General features: G+C 40.6%; 1 protein-coding gene and 1 long non-coding RNA gene across 2 annotated transcripts; one reads left to right on the forward strand and one right to left on the reverse strand.

The window, feature by feature from the left end:
* Positions 1 to 3,285: 3,285 nt before the first annotated feature.
* Positions 3,286 to 9,510, reverse strand: LOC5518266 (mucin-17). The gene is made up of 3 exons (XM_032362952.2): positions 9,182 to 9,510; positions 8,991 to 9,088; positions 3,286 to 6,224 (listed from the first exon to the last, which is right to left on the reverse strand). Exons 2-3 carry the CDS (start codon positions 9,044 to 9,046, stop codon positions 4,532 to 4,534), a joined length of 1,749 nt encoding a protein of 582 aa, XP_032218843.1. The 5' UTR covers positions 9,047 to 9,088; positions 9,182 to 9,510; the 3' UTR covers positions 3,286 to 4,531.
* A 1,611-nt stretch (positions 9,511 to 11,121) lies between these two features.
* Positions 11,122 to 12,325, forward strand: LOC116601936. Its single transcript, XR_004290218.2, has 2 exons — positions 11,122 to 11,464; positions 11,628 to 12,325. It is a non-coding gene; the product is annotated as an uncharacterized LOC116601936 (long non-coding RNA).
* The last annotated feature ends 654 nt before the right edge of the window (positions 12,326 to 12,979 follow it).

The raw sequence follows: 12,979 nt of genomic DNA on the forward strand, positions 1-12,979 counted from the left end.
ACCTGCGGTACGGCAAACCTTAAAAGTGACAAGAATCATGCAGTTTTTTCCAAATAAGGAATATATTAGTTTCCTTATATGGAAGTGACCGCGTTTGTCAAAAACGACATTTTATGGCTAAATTTATTTGATATGGAAAGTAGCCTGCAAAGCATGCTGGGTCAGGGCTAGAGAAAAAAATGGCGGACACTACACAGGTACACAGGGAGGAGCTTTCTCTTTACAGTAGTTGTTTCTTCAATTTATTATATTCTCTTGAAACAATGGAATCAAAAAGCCCAAACTGTCGTGATCTCGTACCAGAACAATGAATACAACACAATGGCAGAATCGAATTCCAGTTTTTGGTGTATTCTCTTAAAATAATGTGTGTATTCGAGGACCCACGTCCTTTCACTTCTTTTGTTTGCACCGAAACCAAGGCCGCAAAACTGATAACAAGCTTTATTTCAAGCTTCGGATAAGTAAACATTAAGTGGGACGTCAAATTTCCCATGTGCAGATAAAATTGTAACTGAAAACGTTATTGGGCTTTGGATTAAAAAAATCATTAGCCTACGGCACCATATACGGGCTTGGTGTATTTTGAACCTTGAAGACCGGAGAGAAATTACAGATTGGATGGATACCAGAAAGTCTAGAGAAAAAATAACAAGTGAAACTGGAAAGTCTTCTCAACTTACCCTATTTTCAAGTCACTCACCCACCATAACCACACACCCACCCACTGCTGAGAGCCGCCCAAAGAATCGGCGACTATAGGACCCGGAGGGCCTAGAGATGCCTGACCCGAATGACAACATGGCTATTCCAGGGACTTAAGCCCAGATATTTACCTCTAATGTACCCCTTCCAACCCCGTTGGCCCTTGCAGGCAATTTAGCAAAAAACTGGAAGAAATAGAAACAGACATGGAACGCACATTGAAGTAATCACCGGTCTCACCAAGAGTCCACAACTGCAATCTAGCAGTCACGCGTAAATTTGGTGTTCTCAAGAACTGATTAGGGACAGAATTGTCTGTGGGATTTTAAAAAAGCCGCTGCGAAAGAAACTACTTCAGGAATTGAGTCTAACACTAGAGAAATGTTTGAACATTTGCAAAGCTGCAGAAGCAGCAAACAGTCAGCTAAAGCAAATTTCACATCGTCTCTAGACGGAGTGCATCAACTTAGCCAGAAAAGAACTCTTCAACAACCTCGAATAATTATCAGTTTGCGTGTAAGTAGTGTAGTAGGAAGCATGAAATATGTTTTTATTTTATTGCGAGCCTTGCAATTAACAGAAGAAATTTTTTGATTTGCCAAATTGGTTGCTTTCATCAGCCAAACAACATTTATTTGCCAGTGATATTAAGAATAAGACAATTGTGATAAAGACAGTGATAAATAACATCAACAGTTAAGTGTGTGAACCTGCCATGTCACTTGTAACAACCCTGTACAAGTTATAATATCTGAAAAACCAACCTTAATTCTCTAATTCAATGACAGATATTATGATCTATTATACTTTGCTTCCATGTTATTTTTACATCTGCTGCTGCAGGCCCGTACCCTAGTAACAAAATAATGTGTAATGCCAAATAATGATTGTAAAGGGACTCAACAGATATTTGTCGGGAACCAGTTATACAAGCAACGGCGCAGTATACAATGTCGTCTTCGTTGAAAATAAAGATTTCGCCACTACTTCATCCTCGGGAACCCAAGGCGTCGCGGAGATCCGGTCCCTCTTTCTCGCGCCACGCTCCCTGTGTGCCCGATCTCCGCGACGCCCTGGGTCCCCAAAGATGCCACTACTTGAGTTAGCGCCATCCCATTCGCTCCTACGACTCGGGAGAATGTTTTTTGACTTAGAAGACTTTTTAGCGAGAAAACTTTAACCTTTTCTTATAGCGTTTTCTTTGGCTGCGGTCTGTTTAGTAGCAAGGCTTTTGTGAGAATGTGTTTGTGATAATTAATATCAAATCAACATAACATGTCTCTGCATGACGCTAGAACACACGTGTACCTAAGGCAATACAAAATGTGACTAGAGGAGAGGAGCAACAGGACAAAGAAGGTACAACTACTATCCCGGTATGCAATGTTTTTTTTACCCTGAATGCATCGTAATTTATACGCTTGCAGGAACACAATTGTTATTCAAGATCGTAGCTATGCAAAATGTAGTTTGAAAACTTTTTGTAAATTAATAAAATACAGCGGAACCTGGATTCTACGATATGGTTCGGGAGAAAAAAAAATGTATCGTTAAATCGATGTATCGTTACAAAGAGGTTCTCGATTTTACGATATAAAGAAAAATCCATTGAAAATATCATTGTAGCGAGGTCGGGTTAATCAACTTTCACAAGTTAATAATATTGTAATAACTGGACTCGTGTAAGGCTGTATAGTTACTCTTCGTAAGACTGTAATCTGCATTTAACAATATCTGCCAAATCAAAAAATCGATGAAGTGTACTTTACATGTGTGTTTTTCTGAGTTTTACCCTCTATGTTGGTAGACAGAATCAGCAATATCATTGTATGGAGGTCAAAATTACGATTGGGAGAACGAATTTGTATCGTAATATCTAGATTATCGTTGTATCCAATATCGTAAAATCGGGGTAGTTTTTTTTATAAATGTCACTGTAATCCCATCGGAAGAAGGGAACGCTATCGTAAAATCCAGGTTATCGTAAAATCCAGGTTCCACTGTACATAAAAAAGGCTCCCATTGCAAACTTCATATACACCTTTACACCGGTCATTACACTCAGTTCTACGACCGAAAGGTCGATCTTATTATATTTCAACCAAATGCAGGAAAATATTGATCAGGCATACGATAACACATTTAAGGCCATCGATGTATGACTCTGACATTGCTGGAGTAATTAATTCGCGAATAATTTGTAGCCTAGCCTCCCTCGCAGGCGTTTGTAGGCTCAAACACCCACTCCTCTCCTACACTCATAATATTTGAGGCAGTCCGTTTCTGTTTCACAAGAAATATCAGTCGCCTGTCCATTTGCACATGTATCGCAATGTTAACTTGCATTATATAAACATCGACATTTATATTCGACGCGTACACTCTTATGAACGTTTGATGTTTGCTTGCATTTTCGTGACTTTTGTGTTATTTATCTTTTGCGGCTCTATGCTTTGGTTGCCTATTGTTTTGGAGTAGAGGCTTTTTTTTTAAACTTGACATCTTTTGCTTTATATGGTAGGAGGGTGGAAGTTCTTAGCCGAGCTGTTTAAGACAAACTCTGATATCTGTAGACATAAATGGCATCGACACTTTACTATTGAGCAAAATAATTTACGTGTTAAGTATGAAAAATTATACATAAATTTATAAAACATCAAAAATGACATTATAAAAACATAGGTGCTTCTTTTATAAGATTCACACGAGCATTAAAACGTATAAAATAGTATAAGAGTCCGGGTATACGGAAAATGCTCAAAAAATGTACCACTACATATGGATGGGAAAAGCAGCAATACTGCAAAAAGTTATTCCATGGCCGTACTTGGACTTTTGTCAGGGACTTGGTAGCTTCCTACACAGGCGCTTTCGAGCTTTTAAATATTTGGGCATCCTGTGGCGAATGAACCCAGTCTCCTCCCCACGCATGTAACCTAATCACATAATTTTTTTAACAAGAAAGACGCTCGACGTGGAGGTGGCTGAGGTTTAGGGGAGTGACGAGACATACATCCCCGGTAGTAGGGGTAGGGGTGGGTGCTTTTTTGTAAAAGTATTGTAACGGGAATGGGGAATTATTAGCTGGGCTAGGTACTGTACGACCACGGATCTGCGTTCCCCGAACACTCGAGGGCGACCGATACAGTAATGTCAATGACTGAAGGCGTTTTGTATACACTGCACAATAACTTATTACAGCTGTTAATCAAGTACCAGACTATCATTCCCTTCCTCTGGGTGGCAATGCTCCGTATAACTGACGGTAAACACCAACTGACAACAGCGGCGAGCCTGTTGACAACAGCGGCAGTTATTGCTTGGTGCGCCCGTTTATCATCCTCTGGCAATTGAGCCCACGCTTCATGGCCCCGCCCTTATCTCTTCTCGCGTTCTTGATTTAGTAAAATTTCGAGAAGAGAAGTAACCGCGTTTCTGTGTTTACCAGTACCTGCAAAAGTGCTAATAACTTTTCCCGGGGGCCCTTCCTCTATATCTTAGTCTCTCTTTATAATCACTTGCGGTTAACCATCGCATTAATGTTCTCGGAGTACCTTTTCTAATGCCCTTCCCCGCGGTTAAATCGTAGAGTATATTTGAGCGCCATGACAGCGTGAATACACGATCGCGGGCAAGGAACATACGGTTACATAACATGATCAAAAATGATTGTTTTCTTGCCGTCGTTGATTTTCATACTCGCTTTCATGCGCGCTTATTTTATGTCGTTTTTGTGAACTAGAGGCGAGCTCTCCTCTTTTAGTTTACCAGTAGCCTTCACCGTTTGTCAGCAGTGAACCTTCGCGGTAATTTCCAAGGTGAGCCTTCAGTTCATCTGCGGCTTGCTATCCAGTTGTACAATACTAACGACATTTTCCAGTCCCACTAGCTTAACGAACTCCCCGTCGCCGCTGGTTGGAAGAAAGCCCTGGTTTGATTTGATCGTCTTCGGTTTAGGCAAGTCAAGTCTCGCCTTTTTTGGTGGCAAAGGGACGAGGAATTGTCCCTTGGTTCGTGTAGGTTCGCTTAGCGCGCCCTCGCTCGCGTATACGGCAGTTACTTTCTCGTGAACATCCTCAAGCTCCTTGCGCCGCTTTTCCCGTATTTTTTCTATAGCGGCCTCTTGTTTTTTCACGAGATCTTTTAGTCTTTGAATGCGAGCCTCGTGCGGGCTGACTCCGCTGCTTGAAGAGCTTGCTGTCTCACTAGCTGAAGTCTGCGCTAACGACTTTGTTGTTGCTGTTGTCAAACTGGCTGTGTTCTGACTTAGCATTGGTGTGTCTCGTTTGGAAGTCGACACATCACATACGGTGTTAACTTGTGTTGTTATGCTTGGTTTGGGGAATATGCTGACAGTATTCCTTGAAATACTGGTAATTGTGTTGTTCTGAGTCGTTGCGGTTGGTTTCTGAGCTAAATTTGCAGCGTTGTTTGTGTTTATATGTACTGTCGGACTCTCTCCAGCCACTTTACTGGCTATAATCGGTGACGTAACTAACCCGGAATTGATGTGTATAGTAGACGTTGGGATGGCGGGGATACCAGTGGTCGGCAATGTCATGCTACTCATTTGCACGGGCGTGGTCCCGGATGCCGTACTACTCACAACAAAATTGGGGATAAATATCGGCACATTTTTCGGCACGGCGGTGCCCTCTGGGATCAAAAACTGGACAGTACTCCCCCCCGAACTACTGTTTATCATGTACATGAGCTGCCCCGGGTCACTACTCCCCTTCTTCTTCAGCATAACAAGCCGTGGTACGCTGGCGGAGCCCGCCGCCATCCCTGTCTGTGCTGAGGGCTTTATAGGCGTGGTCATCGCTGGCCTTATGGGGACTGGGGTACTACTTGCTGTTACGGGCCTCGTATTGTTCACCTTTGGCGCAGTCACTACGGGCAATGAAGCCTTGTCTGTGAGTAGAGTCGTTAAGACACTGGCACTAGTTGTTGTGTTCACTAGGGGTATGTGGATGGTCTGTCCTGTGGCATTCGTCACGATGGCCACAGGTCGTTGGATCGGAGCAGGGTGCGGAATGGAGACTACTGGGGATCTTGGTAGCCCCGCTGCCCCGTTCAATGTTTTTGTTGGCGTTGAAGGGCTCTGGGCAATCGAACAAACAGTCGAGCCTGCAGTACCAGGTAGTGTGATTCGAGTAGGACTTAAATCGAGATTAAAATTAATGTTACCAGAATTCTGCGTTGCCTTGTTGATTATTTGCGGGACGATCCGAAGGTTTCCCGAGTCTATTTTAGGAGCATATGTTCTGGTGACTTTAAGAACGTCTTGCACATTATCTCTTTGTGCGGTAAGCCGGGAGAAAAAAGACCTTGAGCTGGCGCCACCTGTGGTAGGGGGCCGTGTACTACTGCCCCCATCATCAGGGTTTGTGCTCTTCACATCATCAGCGTCATCAGGAGCGAGCGAGAAGACTGACTGGATATGCTCAACACCATCATCACTATCGTCAATATTCGACTCGTCCAACGATGGTATACAGCTGACGGAGACGGCGGAACTGTAACGAAAGCAGATGAAATGAGACTGTTATCATGGTTACTACTAAGACTTGATAGATAAAATTATCAATTAGGATCTCTTCTTGTTTGTTTGTTATTCTTGAGGTAATCCCATCACGAAAACAAAAATAGTGATACTTTGCTTGTGACACTAAGAGCAGCTGATATCAATTTTCGATTGACCCTGTGGCACTCGCATTAATTTACACTTCAACTGATAAAAGACAAAAGAATCTATTAAAATCTAACAGACCATCCGCTCTAAATTATCAGTCACATGATCAAATTTCGATTGACCCTATAAAAGTGGCACTCGCATTAATTTACACTTCAACTGATAAAAGACAAAAGAATCTATTAAAATCTAACAGACCATCCGCTCTAAATTATCAGTCACATGATCAAACTGCTTTTACAATTTTGAAATATTTTTCGCGTTTTCCGTAAAAGACCATAGGAAATTGTTACGTAACTGACCAGAAGTAAACTGGTAACTCCAACCCCATTGAACTCCATCAACCCGGAACCAGTTAGCTCAACCCCAGATTAAATCAGACCTCATTAACTCATCCCCTTCAACTAGGGCATTGTGCTAGCTTTAGCCTCCCCCCTAACTTAAGCTAACAGGGTATAACTATACACGACTGGCTATTGTCTGATGACATTTGGTAAACTGTTAACAATACAAAGTTGGTTCCAATTTATCACCATCCCCCCCCCCCCACCCCTTGCAACAGAATTTGACATTTTCATTTTGTTCTTTATGTCTTTTCACATCAATGTCAGGAACATAGTTTAGGAAATACTAATTATAATACCAAGACCTTTTTATTGAGCCAAAGTTGAGACTTTGGCTCATTTTACAATCCAATCTGCAAAACCATGAATATTGACCCCTCATCCTCACTAATGAGGCTTGCAACAGTGAACACGCATAGTCACATAAAGAGTGTGAACACAGCTTTCCCCTGTGCATGTGCAGTAGGGATAACAATGCGGCTTCAAGTGTTTTTGGTTGTCAAAACATTATGATCATGCAGACAATTAAGGTGGAATCAAATCCAAATAAACAGAAAATTCCTTTTTTTTTCTTCTTACACATTATTATATAAGTAAAGATATAGCATTAAATTAATCTACTAAAATTTCCATAGTTTAGAAAAATTACTATACAAAAAACCTTGTTTTTGCTGACGTGAGTTCCAGACTTACATTTTTTTTATTTTTGCAAATGTTGAAGTCCTCAGAGTAGAACTGGTTTAAACACGGATAAACATGTGTTTTTACAGAAATCTTGTGTCACTACGGTAACAAATTATTGATGTTCAATGTATATGTTTAGAGCCCAATATGCTAATATTATGCATAAATCACTGTTTTGTCCCTGCAGGAAAACATTGATAGGTACATAACTGTACTGAAAGCCTGGAATTACAGAAAAAAATTTCACAAAAATATGTATACAGTAAATCAAGTCAATGTCAAACAACTCTAGCAAGCCTCTTTCAAAGGCTGTAAAAAGTTTACATAGAAGTAACAAAAATAAGAACATGTCACAAACATTTATTTAACATATTGACCCCTCAACAGGCCTGTACCGGCTTTGGGAAGTACCCACAACCTAAAAAATTCATAAATGCAAAATAAACACAACAAGATGAAGATACTCAGGCATCAGTCTAAGGGATAAATGGTCTTGAAGATATGCATCCAACCAAGGTGTTGGCAACTACTCTTAAGCCAAATAATAGCACAGGTTCTTTGACAAATTTCAAATCGAACAAGGAAAGAAAAGCAGAATCACCCCTCTCAATAAAACGCTCAAAATACCACACAAGGGAGATAGATCAGGAAACACAGCTCAAGACACAAATAGATACCTTTATTCTGATCCTCCAGGTACATTTCTATGGCCTCAAGACACAATGTCCACTCCTTGAAGGCTTGTAAAACCACGAAGATGCCTTTACGTATTGCAAAGAATTCTGGGAGATCCAGGGAAAAATTCACGAGGGGAGGGCCAGTCAACACTCCTCTCCCCAAAGTCCGATGGTTTTTTCTTTTCACCTCGAAGCCAAACAAATCAATTCCAGGTCATACAGACCCAGAATAGCAGTGTAAACAATTTTGGAATCAATTTGGTTTTAGACAAGACAGCATTTAGGAGAGCTGTGGTGATTCATTAGAAAATTATTTTCTCATCCAGGCAAAGCCAAACAAGAAAAAATCATCATGAATCCACCTTTGCTTGCAAATATCCATAAGCAAAGCACTCAATTATGCCTCAATAGACTTCATGATGTCCTGAGACACTCTCCTAATGTGCTTATAGCTGTATTTTTGATGAAAAATACAAGCAACCATCAACTTGTGCTTGCTTCAGCACAACGACGAGGAATTAAAAGTGGGGAGCGCAAAGCACTGTTGGAAAGCTTGGATACCGCTGACTAGACTAGGTATCTTTACCATTACAGATTATTAGTACTTATAAGCAGCAGTGGTGGAACTGCAACATCTGCCAAACATTTTATTATTAAATCTTCAGATATGCAGATTCACACTGGAAGCATATATTAACATTGCTTATAATAACATCACATTGCTTTGTCACTTGCATTGTTTAATATGCTGCCCTGGCCTTATGCAGAGTCAAATTGGAGTATGTTAGGTAAGTAGTTGAAAAAAGTAGATAAATGCTACCATGCTAGTTAATATAGCCGGTTAAGGTTTGTTGTAAATTCTATGATAACTCGTAGATAACTCACCCTCCTTGTGTAGTTTCTGCTTCAGCACTGGTATATGCATCTCTTGGCGAAGCCATGGAAGCTTGACGATTTCTAAGATGGACTTTTCTACAGCGAATCTATAAGAAATACAAACAAATTTTTTTTCAATTGTATGGTTAAATATACCACTGCATAAATCGCTTAAATAGTACATCCGATTTCAAGCTTACCAGAACAAGAAGAAGTATGTATTTCCTGGAACAGAACTAGAAGTATGTGTTGTTACTACAACTAGTCGCACGATTTCACTCAACCACGCAGACAGTTGTCACGGAGAACGATGTTGTTATTGTCACGCTTTGGTGTCTTTCTTGGATTCCATATGCATCAATCGATCACTTTCCACTAGAAAAGCTCATTAAAAATACCTGTTGTAGAATAGCAGGGTTGTTGTTATAGTAATAATGATAATTTTGGAGGAAATAGCACATTCGTATCTCGGACTTGCAAAAAACCAAGTCGAAAGAGGTCGCCACAAATTTATGAGCCCACGGGCATACTATTCAGTTTTTACGGTATAACCGCGCGCATGTCATTGTGAGACGACAGCTGACATCATCATACTGGACCTATAACACACGAGGTTCCGCTTTAAAAGGTAAAGCTTTTCCCACCCCCGGGCTCGGGCCTGAAAACATGGTTGAATCGTTTTTATTCGATTTTTATACTCATACTCGGGGCTCTTATTTTATTTATTATTTAGTAATCTTTTTTTTGGGCGGGGGGGGGGACTCTAAATCGATTGAGAAAAAGACTCTACTTGCGATAAACTTAATTTGCGATAGACGTAAAACAGTATATTAAAGAAGGGGATTTCATTGTCTTTGAATGGGCAAGCGGCGGCGAAGCTGGAATAAAAGTGTGTGCGGTGTGTGTGTGTGTATCGGGGGGGAAGGGAGGAATTCAGAGACGGAATTTTGACATAAAAACCGGGGGCATGCTAAACAACAAGACTTTATGGGGAATGCCGTCATTTCTTCCTTTTTTCTCGTATATTACCAGGGGCTCATAAGTAGGGGTAATCATCTGTATTATATTACTGCACACCTGACAACCCCAAAATTTCTAAAACCTAGAGATTCCTACGATGGGGGTCCGGGTGTGTGTGTGTGTGGGGGGGGGGGGGGGGGGGGGGGCTGGGGTCAGGGGACTTCATGAGACATATGGGCTAATGCATTGTTTCTTATTGGGGTTATGCTTATCTATTTTGCTACACCACCTATCTAATGAACGCCCCCCCCCCCCTAAACTTACAAGTTTGAAATAAACGCCCCTCTAATAAATGCCCCCCCTTTATTTAACGCCCCCTACCCTCCCTCCCAGATTAAAAACAAAGGGCATAGTAGTTTAACTTCCACTGGGTGAGACTTGCTTAATGTCAAGAAATGCTACGCTACGTAATCCTGACTGAGAGTAGAGCTCCACTGCACTTGGGTTTGTTATATTTCCATAGTTTGTAAAGAACACCCCTCTATAATAAACAGGTGCCCCTGCTACGGCCCTGTGACTATGGAGATGCTACACCCGAAAGGGGTCCGTTTGATGCTCGAACTATACGACAGGGTTGCAATTTTATATAAAAGTATAGCAAATTCGCGATTTTTAACCATAAAACGGTCAATATATTACCTCGTAAAATTTGTATGGAACAAGGTTTTGTAGATTACAGCGACGACTTTTTTATCAAATACAACTTTATGTTGAGCAACCTCATTCCCAGGGCCCTCTCCCTTTCCTGTCATTTGAATCGGCGGGAAATGGCGCTGGGATCGGTCACTGCGTTCTACGTGTCTACGTGTTGATTGGTCTGTGGCTAGAAGGCTAATTTATGCGAATTTTGCAGCGCTAACTTCAAAATAAACATGGAAAAAGCAGAGCTCGATTGTTGAAAACAGTGTTTTGTACACAAAGGAATAACAGAGAATTGCTTGGGATTTGCTTTCTATAACAACAACGCAAAAAAAGTGCGATAGTGGAAATAATTCACAAACAGCGCGCGCTCGTTGGTTATGACGCTATTCTCTTGCGCGCGCGTAAAAATAACGAAACCTGAAATAATATTTTACCTCAAAATCTTTCAAATTTATGGCGCGTCCTTGTTTTAATTTCAAAGATGAAAAATCGTAGCAATTCTTAGCTATCCTAATTCAAGTGAAAACGGCCGGTACTTCCTACTCTGCCGCCATCTTGTTTTGAAGATAAACATTGGATAATAATTTATGCTTATTTATTACACCCAGAAATCCTGGTGTTCTTTGTTTGCATGTGACGTCACGCTCATTAGCATAACCACCCGGCGGCCATGTCAGAGGCCGTATATCCACTTGATAACAAAGATTTTAGAATGATTAAATAATCGAGGAAAATGTCAGGAATGAGTGGTTAGTCAAGGGGATCCAAACTTACAACTAGACACCAAAACAGATTAGTTTTCTGCGATCATTTCATCAACGGTAAGTTATTTCATTTTTTTTTTCTAAAGTTTAAATTTTTCTGTGCCTTCCGTATCTTCCTTTGTTCAGCAAAAATGTTTTTCGGACTGAAAAAGTGATTTTTGTAACTAAGCTTGATATATATTTCACAAAATCTTTAAGTTGCCTTTTCTTTCTCTTTTAGGATGCTGTTATACCTCCAATATTAGAGACGAAGAGAAAAATACGAATATGTCCTATGAGACTAGACACTATGGCCTTAAGTGAACAACAAAATTTGTTGTTTTAGAAAAACACAAATTGTTTCTAAGTTGTACCCTAGACACATTGCAAAAACTTAGACTTATAAAAGCTTCTTTCAAGGTTTCTTTCACCCATTGCTTACTCTTGATCAGATTGTATGAAGGTATCCCACGCCCCTTTCATAATATCCTGAACCAGATGGTTGGGATGCTTACAACACTGTTCCTTTGTTCTCATTGTTTTTATGAGGAGATGGCTGGTGCAGAACAAATATTTCAGCCTTTTATTGCTCTACTAAATACCATTTGTACCTCCAGATGTCATTTGCACAAACTATTTGTGAATGAATACCATCACAATATATAGAAAAACAAAAACAAAAAATGGAATGCACTTAATTTTCTGAAAAAACTGATTCTTATCACATCTACAATTGTTTTGCACCTTTTGATCTGGTTTGCACAAACTATTTTGTAATTTAAAGTAAAAAAAATGTAGGAAAATGTGATGTAGCTCAATGCTCCAATTAATAATTCCTATGTGGTTATAATACATGCCCATAGACTCTCAGAGAAATGCTTATTAAGTACTTCATCTCCCTCACTTTACTAATAAAAGCCAACAGTGGTATTTGACACATATCTTAGTCCACAGAAAATGAATTGCAGTCCCATCCCCGGAACCGGCCCCTGGAGATTTGCTGCAAGACCTGGAGACTCCCGGTTTACAAACCTGTAAATTCTCCCGCATTAGGCGGGAGTCTCAAGTTTTGGACCCCTTCTCCCGCTCTCCCGCGTTGAACACCAAATCTCCCGCTTTTTAGCGATTTTTATCGCTTCCGAAAAATTATTCTATAGAAAATCGTCATTTTGCCTATTTTATATTAAAATATTTGAAATAACAATTCCCTTGCGTAGCGCAATTTATCTAAGACCCTCGTGAGATCTATAAGTTGATTCGTTCGCGAGAGCTTTCTATACGGCAAACGCCTGCAAGGTTGAACCCACCCCTCCCTCCAAAAAAATGAGTATCCCCACCCCTACCCCCAAAATATTCTCAAGCCTTGAGATTTTCGGAGGTTGACAGGTATGGGTTTATCCGGGAGACATGACAGGTCTGAAACTGTCACGGCGTTTCCTAGGATCAGGCTATTTTTAGACGCGAGGATTAGCCAATCAGATGACAGAGCGGAAAAATTGACTTTGTCTCCAGGAATCCAAAATGGTGGCAGAGAAGGGTTAAACGACGCTTGCTTTTCAAAGTCTTACAACATTGTCATATGCCTTCTAATTT

This window comes from Nematostella vectensis, chromosome 1, assembly GCF_932526225.1.
Source record: "Nematostella vectensis chromosome 1, jaNemVect1.1, whole genome shotgun sequence".
NCBI lineage: Eukaryota > Metazoa > Cnidaria > Anthozoa > Actiniaria > Edwardsiidae > Nematostella > Nematostella vectensis.

Coding starts and splice junctions, on each gene's coding strand:
- LOC5518266 (XM_032362952.2), bottom strand. CDS start 9,046: ATGGCTTCGCCAAGAGATGCATATACCAGTGCTGAAGCAGAAACTACA. Junction 6,225..8,990: donor GCAGAAACTACACAAGGAGG/GTGAGTTATCTA, acceptor CTTTCGTTACAG/TTCCGCCGTCTCCGTCAGCT.